The sequence below is a fragment of the Mytilus edulis genome, chromosome 5 (genome assembly GCF_963676685.1).
Source record: "Mytilus edulis chromosome 5, xbMytEdul2.2, whole genome shotgun sequence".
In the NCBI taxonomy this organism is placed as follows: domain Eukaryota; kingdom Metazoa; phylum Mollusca; class Bivalvia; order Mytilida; family Mytilidae; genus Mytilus; species Mytilus edulis.
In genome coordinates, this window is record NC_092348.1 from 80,573,322 (window position 1) to 80,585,412 (window position 12,091).

A 12,091-nucleotide genomic window follows, 5' to 3' on the forward strand; every position below is an offset into this window, starting at 1 on the left:
ATTTACTTTGCGTATTGCTATGTGTTTGTTTATTCTATATTGGTTAGAGTTGTAGGGAGAAGGTTCAGATCTAAAAACAAATGTGTTTAACTCCGCTCATTTTTAAGCTGTCCCAAGAAACGAGCCTCTGGCCTTTGTAAGTCTTGTATGTTTTTTTTTTATTTTAGTTCATGTATATGTTTGGAGTTTGGTGTGACGTCCATTTTCATCAAACTAGTACACACTTTCTTAAGGGACCGTTTGAAAGCCCACCTTCATGTTAAGGATTTTTTCGCTTGTGGCCTGAGGCTGTTATCTGCTCTTTAGTCAGTTTGTTGTTTCTTTGACACATTCCTCATTTCTATTTTCAATTTTATTATTTTGAATGTTGGTAATATGAGTACTAAAAATATATTCATAGGCAACATCTTAGATAGATGAATTTTCTAACGAATGTGTGTATTAACATTTAATACTGCAACCTTTACTTTATGAAATTGTCGCTTATAACCATAACATTATATAATATCCATTATATTGTTACTACAAACCTTCCATGTCACTGTACTCGGGTCCTTCTTTGTCATTGCTTTATTAAACAATCGATCAAACAAATGAGAATATGGTCCGTGCCCTAAAAAAATGGAAACAAAGGTCATTTAAAAAAATTGTGTTTGAAAGAATATGAAACAGAAAGAAGGACGCATTTCGTAATCAAATTATATTAAGGAAACAGTAGTATATCGCTGTCTAAAAGCGAATTAAAACTAAGGAAAACATCAACTATAAGAGGTAAAAACGGAACAATAGAAACACTGACGTGCAGCAACAACAAACACCAAGATACATAGAAACAGAATATTTGATATACTGTCATATTCCTTGACTTTGTACAAGCCATTTTAAGAAAAAGTAGTGGGCTGAACCTTGTTGTATGGCTAGCCAAACCTCCTGCTTATATGGCAATTTTATTAAAAATTATTAAAATAATATTAATGTTATCTCCTTGGAAATATCAACAGTATATTATTACCGTGTTTTAAAGAATATATATCTTGAAAGTCACAAATTTGTGATATTTTAACCAAGTTTCCTACATTTCAATATGTTTACTACGATGGCTATTGACACTATAGCTATTAACAAGATCTTGGTCTTGACGTTTTGATGTCGTTTCCAAATTACGAATGAAGCAAGCATTTTAAATGGAATCACCTAACACTTCGAGCACGGTCGTACTTAGATTTGTGTTTTGAGCACAATTTTGTTCTCCGAGTACAGAGTTAAGTTTTGTGTATAAGAGCCCTTGTCTCATTCAATTTAAAATGACTTGATGCCAGTTGTTAGTACTCCTGTAAATTCCCGTCTGATTGCTCTTGAATTGGATATTTAAATTGGGGGCAAAAGATACCAGAGGCACGTTCAAACGCATAGATCGAAAATAAACTGACTACGTCATGGCTTAAAACAAAAACAAAAAGACAAATAATAGCACACAAAATACAAAAAGGAAAACTGAAGCAACACGAACCCCACCAAAACCTGGGGGTGAACTCATGTGCGCCGGAAGGGTAAGTAGATCCTGCCCACATGTGGCACACGACGTTTTGTTCTTGTTATATCAAACCCGGTAAATAGTCTAATTGAATCATGGTGTTGCTAATTGTTCAACTGATTAATTGTGATTAAAATTGGTATCTGTCTTACTGTTTTGCTTACCTATATCATGACATAATGCTGCTATCTCAATACACAGTTTGTCATTTTTGCTCATTTTTGCTTTTTCTAATTTCGTTTTCTTTTCATTTTCACCATCTGTTCCTAACTTGTTTACGTCTTTTTTAAGTCGTTTCTTCAACTGACGTGCCAAATTACTGGCTAAGAAACATGTTCTGAATATATATGAATAAATGACAAGTTTGAGTGTTGCTTTCAAATTGATAGAGTTAAACAAAAAATTAAGCAATCTCCTTATTGGCATTAATCTGCATATAAGACAACAGATGTGGTTGGTTCTGATTTGAAGTACAAAAAATTGTTTTCAGCGTTATTTCTTAGACAAAAAATGCAAATGTAACAGTGATAACCTAAAGCGAAGAGAGTATTGTTTGCTGTATCAAAATACGTAAAAAAACAAAAACACACAAAATATATGTTTTTTTTTCAAACTTTGATAAAATGAAGAAAATAATCCTTATGAAATTGCATACCATGTGCTTTCCAGAAGGAAGGAAATGTTAATAAGGAAAGTGAAAGTAGTATTTCATCAAAATCACGAAATAATGTGTTTTTTGAATCAAGCACTTTTATCATGAATTAAGAAGACAAATGAACGTATGTTGAGGTTCTTGTAGATGAAACTGTATATTAGTATACCATGAGAGCATTATCATTAGTGAATTTGAGACATCGCAAAGTTCAAATTTATTTCAGTTGAGTTATCATAGAATTCTGCCACCACTCAATTAAATCATCATTCTCCCAAAGTCTCACCGGATTTCATATATATGATGAATAACGTATTTATCCTTGATTTTTAACAAGTGATACTGTTAAAACGGTTAATCATGCGTTTCACAAGCATGCATTTTATAAAGTAATATATTCAGGTGTTGGTCGTTATTGGATATCGTATCACATATTATCACGGATATTTCTATTTGTTGTACCCACACTTGTTTCTTTTCCCTCGATTTTTACATCAGCGAACGTGACTTATTATCATATTTTTAATAATAAGCGCACCACAATGAGCACCACTAGTATATCAGAAACAGCATTTTATGCCAGAGCCTCTGATGATTTTATCCCTGTATTTTATTCCTGTTTATGAGGTCTGTATTGCGTTCTTTTTAGGTTAAAGTGTTGTGTGAATTAAACTTTTGATGTTTTTCTTCATAACGAGTTTTTTATTTATTAGTGTCTTCTACTATCATTTACTTAATACTTATAAACTGTATGTTACTTACCCAATACTGTGTTCAAAACGGTTATGCGATGCGGAAGGATAAACAAAATAACACCCACCAAGTTGTTTGATATTTCTCAGTCGTTGGAACTGAGGTGTATCAATTATTTTTATAAGTAATGGATCAAGCTCGATTGTGCCATGTATTGGATCATTTAGTATCTGTAGAATACAATATGAGAAAATTAGATGCATTCCTGATGCAAGTATTAATATACTTTTAAAAAAAATATCGTCATAGTACAAATTGAATGTTCAAGAAAAGAAACTCATTTTGCTATAAGGAATATTTTTTCTCTGAAATACACATGTTCCAAATGTGATTTTAAAAGAGACATTTATAGTTTTACAAGTGTATGATGGATAAGTACCGAATAAGACTTTTAGAAATAGGCTACAAAATACGAAAAGAGTATGTAATACTACAAAAACAATTATAATTTAAGCTTTGCGTCCGGCAATATGCTAACCCATCCAAGATTAGATACATTTGTGAACATGGCTATTTGGAGTTCATAGAGTGTTACACCAAACACGAGGTATGATATGTAAGGTCCGTATTTCGACGAGACTAGTACTGTACTGAGCACTTATACATCCCGTTATTTTAAACTCACCTCCAACCAAAAAGATTGTCACCGTTAGACGGGAATATGTGTAGGAGATAAAAGTCAACCCTTCGTGTGAATTTTAGAAGATATCTTCATTCAACTCTTTTTAAAGAAACTTAGAATTGAAAATTCAAAACACCAAGGAAAATTAAAAAAGAAAAAGCCCTTATCAAATTGCAAAATAAAAAGCTCAAACATATCAACTAATTGGAAAACAACTGTCATATTCCTGTCTTGGTTCCGATATTCCCCTGTGAGGAAAACAGTTAATCCAACCTGATTATTTAGCTAACTCAACTTCCACGTGTATGATAGTCGCATACAATTCCATTATATTGACAGCAATGTGCAAACAAAACAAGCAGACATACTAAATACTAGTTCCCTAGGATGTGTTTTAGTTGATTTTAATCTCTGATACATGATTTTTTATTATTAATTATTTTGGCTTTTAACTAGCTGTCAGTAACTGAGAGAACTCTCAAATCGTACTTTCTTGTTAATTTGACCTGCTGATACTATTTGTAATGCTATACCAGCTTTGATCATTTGGAATATTTCCTAATTTTCGCTTCTTCGTACTATGAACATCAAAATTATTCTCCTTAAATCTGTATAGGAAGTTTTATCTTGCTCTAATAGTATAGTTTTCTTGTTGATATTCACACCATATGTATTAAGTGTTAAATCGGGTATTTATATTACAGAACTTTCTTGGTATTCCTTATTGAAAGATTTTATATACACAGAAGTAGTATACCTAAAACGACAAAGTTATTTTTCATTTAACTGTATATAGTATGAAACCGGTTTTTTTTCAAAAGTGATGATGTTCTAAGGGGTTGTTAAATATTTCGCGGTGGTGTCTTGCCATGGCTTTGTTTGGACTTGTTTGTTTGCCTTTTGGGCCTTGAATGTTTGTCTCTAAACAAAATATTAACTATGTATTGGCATTCATGTATCGCAGATCAAATTTATTCGTTCAGTGTGTTAATATACGTTTTTTTTTATTGAGTTACGCCTTCCAATAGATATTTTATCGTCTATGTCGTGGTGTTATACTATTGTTTCAGAAAAAAGGGAAAAGGTTTGGTATCATTTAAACATTTAATCCCGCTGCAAATGTTTGCACCTGTTCTTATAGTTATCAAAGGTACCAGGATTATAATTTAGTACGCCAGACGCGCGTTTCGTCTACATCAGACTCATCAGTGACGCTCATATCAAAATATTTATAAAGCCAAACAAAAACAAAGTTGAAGAGCATTGAGGATCCAAAATTCCAAAAAGTGGTGCCAAATACGGCTAAGGTAATCTATGCCTGGGATAAGAAAATCCTTAGTTTTTTGTAAAATTCAAATTTTGTTAACAGGAAATTTATAAAAGTCAGGAATATGATGTACCGTAGTTTTTGTTTGTTTATGTAATTTATACGTGTTTCTCGTTTCTAGTTTTTTTATATAGATTAGACCGTTGTTTTACCCGTTTGAATGGTTTTACACTAGTAATTTTGGTGCCTTTTATAGCTTGTTGATTCGTGTGAGCCAAGGCTCCGTGTTGAAGTCCGTACATTGACCTATAACGGTTTATTTCTATAAATTGTTATTTGGATGGAGAGTTGTCTCATTGGCACTCATACCACATCTTCCTATATCTATAAAAATGTGTTACAATTTACCTTCGACATATTTGTTAATCTTTTTTTTTGTCGCTTCGCTGTTTGTTCCGATGACTACAAAATATATCTTTTAAATAGAACATATGTATGAACAAACAAATCACAAATGATAAAAATGTAAAGTTTTATGAATAACAAATAAAAACATTTTTACTTTTATTGTTTCGAAGGTATCATAAAACTGCGTTATTTACAATAACCCTTGAACAAAAGTGTTCGTTTTAATATAAATCAAATATTTACATATTCAGAACATCATAAATTTCGATATAAGCATATGGTATCTTATATGTTCAATTATAAGTTGTTTATGAAGAAAATACATGCAGTCTGGCTGAAGAGGCAAGCACAGATACGTTCTAAATCACTTTGCTTCTTATTATTCCATTTCACATGATCATGTGAAAGCTAGTTCGTAATATCAAAACCATGTCAAATAAAACTCATTATAATATCAAAGTTCTAAAAGCATTATATCTGTCTTACCTGAACACTTTTCAAGTAGCAGTTACGACTACTACGTTGTTATAACGAGATGACCTTGCTCTTATCGGTATAGTACAAGATATCCGTAATATGAGTTCTTATCAATTTATGCAAGAAGGCAAATTACATCATTCGAAGTGGTGCTGATATCGCTTATCTTATGTTTTTTATGTATAGTATTCATATCACATGCTGCCTGATTAAAAGTTTTTCTAATAAAATTTAAATGCATTAACTGGTAAGACATATTTAATTTCGATCGATTCGGGATCAGTAAATTGCTTTTAGGATGAGATCAACATTATACAGAGTAGAACGCCAATCAGTGTGTCAAAAACGAAAATACGTAATCTTCCTGTGTCGAAATTAAAATTTCCTTATAATTCATTGTTATCTTGAACTTTGGTGTACGATAATATAGAAAAGAATAATTTCCTTTCATGCTGTTTATCATTTGAACATTTTGTATTTTATGATTGCTGTAATGATAAAAAAACCATTTAAAAAAGTGTTGTCGGAGGAAAAAAGAGAAATATGCAAGATCAAAAGATAAATTAAAAGTAAGATAACTACTGAATTGTTAAAAGGAATATAATATTTGAACTTGCAAAGTTCAAAAAGCGAAAACAAGATGTAGAAAATGTGTTACATCGTTTAACACATTGATACAACGACCTATTATTTACGCACGAAAATATATTGCATATTTTCCTGAAATCGAAATGGCAGTAAAAAGGAAACTATAGAAAAAAGCAAAAACAAATGCATTAAACAAAAGGGTAAAAACAAATATCAATATAAATATCTTTATGTCGTAAAACATAACATTATAATATATTTGATGTCAACAAAGATTATCAATTGTAATTACAATAGACAATACTTATAAAGATCGTGCACAGGCAATGTTAAATATGTTAATCGATCTATCTGATCAATGCCTGTTAGTATATTCAGATCAGGGTCAGTGTAAGACTTGTTGCAATGTATGAAATAATGCAATTTTGGCACCGGCGGATTTTCAATAATAATAAATGTTATTGCACAATCCCATAAATCATATTGATCGAAGAAACAATACATGGTTTGATTTGTGACATAACTATATGTATAACCGGAAAAGAGGCATTTCATCACTCGGTTTTGGGAATAAATTTAAGCAAACCATAACATTATTCATCTAGTTTAATCAGGTTAATATATATAAATTTAAACTTTGTTAAATTGATTGAACTGCGATTACTTAAATTTATCAGGTTTCTTTTAAGAATGTTTTAAAGGCAAAACATAGGAAAAACGTATGTGGGTGACTTATATTATAATTTTATTGAAAATAATTTTGAGAGAAAATTTACTTAGAAAATTTAAATCTATTCCATTACTTCAAGCATTTAAATATTTGAGATACTTTAATTCACTGTAACTATATTTAAAGCATATCTAAATAACAAAAACAAAAAAAACACACTAATTTTCTGGAAATCGTAAAACAGAAATCATAAATTCAAAAACAACTTTAAATGGTAAAATCACAAAAACACAGAACTCCGAGGAAAGTCAAAACCCAAAGTCCCTAATCAAATGGCAAAATCAAATGATGAAACACATCAAACACAGAAGCAAGCAAAGAATGACTAAAAAACAATTGCACGCCCCCCCCCCCCCCCTTTTCCCCCCAACAACAACAACAACAAAACTAAATAAACATAAAACGTAAACATAATTTAACAGCTTTATTACTATTTTTCTAGTTTCCTCATATTGAAACTTCATTTTTTTTGGCATTCTCGGGAGAGCTCAGTCTACATTATTCCTGTTTATATTGGTATTAAATACACCATCACGACCAAAATAAAATGTTGGTAAAACCTGCAGCGATTTATATAAAGCATCAATAGAATATTTGAGTTATATATTTTATATTTTGATCAGATTGAATAAAGCATGGCGTTTCGTGATTTGGTGAAATGTTTATAAGAGAAAAATATATCCTCAAAATAAATTGATATGTAACGAAAAGAAAAATATAAGTATACTTACTTGGCCAAGTGTGCGTGCAGGTTAAGGATATATTTACAGTATTTAAATAATATTAAAACTCTTCACTTAACAAAAGACGAGGAAGAAGTTGCGGTTTCTAAATATATATGTTTTCAAAGGTAACTAATATTTCAATGCTTTTCATTACAATTTTCTGGAAATAAAATTCCAATAGAAGATTGACACAGAAAAGTCTATCTTAAGTATTAAAAGTTTAAGAAAACATGTATACTATTACTTAATTCACGGGTATAAATAAGATTATTTTCAGGAAATTGAAATGAAAGTCGAAAGGAAATCATAAATAATAAGAATCAATACAATAAAACAAAAGAGTAAAACACAAAAATAAATAAAAAGATCTAATAGGATTAAATTGCAAATATCGTAATCTTATTACTACCACTGGGTTAATGCCTCTGCTGGTGGACTGTTAGTCCCCGAGGGTATCACCAGTCCAGTAGCCAGTGCTTCTGTACTGGCATGAAAATACGGATTTTTTGTGTTATTAAAATTTGCTGTTACAAAATGTTAGAAATTATTATACATTAAGGAATGTATCTCCCTCATACAAAGCTCTAAGTCCTTTTTCGGATTTGGCTATACTTTTTGGACCTTTTGGACTATAGCTCTTCATCTTTTATATAAGCATTGGATTACAAATATTTTGGCCTAGAGCATCACTTAAGAGACATGTATTGTCGAAATGCGCATCTGGTGCAGGAAAATTAGTACCGTTAATGTTATTACTACCACTGGGTCGATGCCTCTGCTGGTGGACTGTTAGTCTCCGAGGGTATCACCAGTCCAGTAGCCAGTGTTCTGTACTGGCATGAAAATACGGATTTTTTGTGTTAATAAAATTTGATTTTACAAAATGTTAGAAATTATTATAAATTAAGGTATGTATCTCCCTCATACAAAGCTCTGATTCCTTTTTCGGATTTGGCTATACTTTTTGGACCTTTTGGATTATACCTCTTCATCTTTTATATAAGCTTTGGATTTCAAATATTTTGGCCACGATCATCACTGAAGAGACATGTATTGTCGAAATGCGCATCTGGTGCAGGACAATTAGTACCGTTAATGTTATTACTACCACTGGGTCTATGCCTCTGCTGGTGGACTGTTAGTCCCCGAGGGTATCACCAGTCCAGTAGCCAGTGCTATTGTGCTGGCATGAAAATACTGATTTTTTTGTGTTATTAAAATTTACTGTTACAAAATATGAGATATCATTATAAATTAAGGAATGTATCTCCCTCATGCAAAGCTCTAAGTCCTTCCTTTTTCGGATTTGGCTATACTTTTTGGACCTTTTGGATTATAACTCTTCATCTTTTATATAAGCATTGGATTATAAATATTTTGGCCCAAGCATCACTGAAGAGACATGAATTGTCAAAATGCGCATCTGGTGCAGGAACATTAGTACCGTTCATGTTATTACTACAACTGGGTCGATGCCTCTGCTGGTGGACTGTTAGTCCCCGAGGGTATCACCAGTCCAGTAGCCAGTGCTTCTGTACTGGCATGAAAATACGGATTTTTTTGTGTTATTAAAATTTGCTGTTACAAAATGTTAGAAATTATTATAAATTAAGGTATGTATCTCCCTCATGCAAAGCTCTGATTCCTTTTTCGAATTTGGCTATACTTTTTGGACCTTTTGGATTATGGCTCTTCATCTTTTATATAAGCTTTGGATTTCAAATATTTTGGCCACGAGTATCACTGAAGAGACATGTATTGTCGAAATGCGCATCTGGTGCAGGAAAATTAGTACCGTTAATGTTATTACTACCACTGGGTCGATGCCTCTGCTGGTGGACTGTTAGTCCTCGAGGGTATCACCAGCCCAGTGCTTCTGTACTGGCATGAAAATACGGATTTTTTGTTTTTGTGTTATCAAAATTTGCTGTTACAAAATGTTAGAAATTATTATAAATTAAGGAATGTATCTCCCTCATGCAAAGCTCTGATTCCTTTTTCGAATTTGGCGATACTTTTTGGACCTTTTGGATTATAGCTCTTCACCTTTTATATAAGCTTTGGATTTCAAATATTTTGACCACGAGCATCACTGAAGAGACATGTATTGTCGAAATACTTTGAAAATGTAAGTATTTTTTAATTGGCTTTGTAGTATCTCCTTTAGATTTAAATAATATGTAAACTATAAGCTAAAAGAATAAGTCATCACAAATTTAATGTGAAACCAATGGCAAGTACGTTAAACTAATTGTAAACAAGTTTACTGTACATGGCGTTTGGTGAGAACACGGCCTAAGGTAAACAGTTTCGCAATATATTTTTTTATTAAAGGGACAAACATATGTGAATGGTTTTTATTATAATTTTTGGGATATTAAATTGCGACAGAAGATTGACATAGAAAAGTATATCCCATCACTTAAGTATCTAAAGTTTAAGAAATTGATACTTTTATTTACTTCACGGGTATATATAAATTATTTTTTTGGAAATTTAAATTGAAAATGAAAATGAAACCATCAAAAAAAGAAATGAGTTAAATAAAACAGTAAAAAAACTAAATAGAAAATCATCAGGTTAGATTTTAAATATCCTAAGAGATCAAAAATGACTGTCAAATGTAAGAATACTAGACTATGTTCATAAAGATCACAGATAGAAGGCTGACTAGATAAAACTCTGCACAAGCAATGTTTAATATGTGCATCGATCTATTTGATTACCGAATGTTAATATATGCAGATTAAGGTCACTGTAAAGTCGTAAACAATGCATGAAACAACCTATAACTAATTTTGATCGCACAATCAGTGGCTTGATTTAAGATTTAACAAAAGATTATGATGGACAGCAACCAACGACAAGCACTGCATTTCAAACCCCTATTTACAAAACTTTTGAATTTTCGAAAAACTAAGGATTTTCTTATCCCAGGCATAGATTACCTTAGCTGTATTTTGCAAAACATTTTGGAATTTTGGATCCTCAATGCTCTTCAACTTTGTACTTGTTTGGCTTTATGAATATTTTGATATGAGCGTCACTGATGAGTCCTATGTTGACGAAACGCGCGTCTGGCGTACTAAATTATAATCCTGGTACCTTTGATAACTAATTAGTTAATTTTTTTATGAATTAAGACTTAGATAAATTGTTATCATGCACTGATATAACGTACCTTTAAAGTCAAAAGAAATGTTGACGACAGTAAGAAGGTACAGGTTTTATAACAAAATGTTTTAAAGGGCACAAATAGAAATAAAATATGTATATGCTTTTTAATATAATTTTGGGGAAACTAAACGTTAAGAGATAGTTGACATAGAAAAATCTATTAAATCACTTTAGTATTTAAATGTTTAAGAAGATAACGAGTTCTCGAATATATACATATATATATATATAGCTCATTTGAATTATAAATGATAAATTATCACCATCATTTTCTGGAAATCAAAATTTGAAGTAAAAAGGTACATACAATTAAAAAGGTTTAAAACGAAAACAAATTTTAAAATACTCAAGCAAGCAAACAGAGATAAAACAAAACTATGCAATAAAAAAACACAGCAACAAAAACTTAAGAAACAGCAAAATGTAAACATACTTTAATACAAACTCTTCTTACACCTTATAGAAAAGTCCTTAGTAATTTGCATTGTTTTGAGAGCTCAGTTTTCCTATTTATATGTGAATAACATTCACCCGTAATACAAAAATCAAAATGCGGGTAAAACCCAAACGAATTTGAAAAAAATAAGTTTCAAATGAATATTTTTAAAAAATTGATCCATCTCATTGTTTTTTTGCCGTTTTTGGCACAACCTTTTTGATCTTTTGGTCCTCGATGCTGTTCAACTTTGTACTCGTTTCGGTCTCAAACTTTTGTATTGACATAGGTCTTGTGTGGACAAAATACACTTCTGGCGTATTAAAATTTTGAACTTGTTGCCTTTTGTTGGCTGTTGTTCGTGTGATTCTTTGTCAATTGTGTTCTCCAATTTATTTATATTGTAGTCCTGTGTTGTCATTTTGATGTTATATTTCACATGGCCATAAAAGTGCGAGGTTTGGCATGCCACAAAACCAGGTTCAACCCACCATTTTTTCCTTTAAAAATGCCCTGTACCAAGTCAGGAATATGGTCATTGTTATATTATAGTTCGTTTCTGTGTGTATTACATTATAACGTTGTGTCGTTTGTTTTCTCTTATTTTTGAGTGTAAATTCACATTGCGATAAGACGTGTCACGGTACTTGTCTATCCCAAATTCATGTATTTGGTTTTGATGTTATATATATATGTTATATTTGTTATTCTCGTGGGATTTT

General features: G+C 31.4%; 1 protein-coding gene across 4 annotated transcripts in view; it reads right to left on the minus strand.

The window, feature by feature from the left end:
• The window catches only part of LOC139524547 (deoxynucleoside triphosphate triphosphohydrolase SAMHD1-like), a 46,159-nt gene that overhangs the window by 22,117 nt on the left and 11,951 nt on the right, over positions 1 to 12,091 (minus strand). For 3 of the 4 annotated variants that reach the window (XM_071319397.1, XM_071319400.1, XM_071319401.1), the window contains exons 2-5: positions 5,237 to 5,290; positions 2,949 to 3,109; positions 1,699 to 1,871; positions 531 to 613 (exon numbers count right to left, since the gene is read on the minus strand). In XM_071319397.1, the coding sequence (XP_071175498.1) occupies positions 531 to 613; positions 1,699 to 1,871; positions 2,949 to 3,109; positions 5,237 to 5,290 (471 nt within the window). Of the gene's footprint in view, positions 1 to 530; positions 614 to 1,698; positions 1,872 to 2,948; positions 3,110 to 5,236; positions 5,291 to 5,722; positions 5,799 to 12,091 lie in introns of those variants that run through there. The other variant, XM_071319398.1, reaches the window with a different exon arrangement.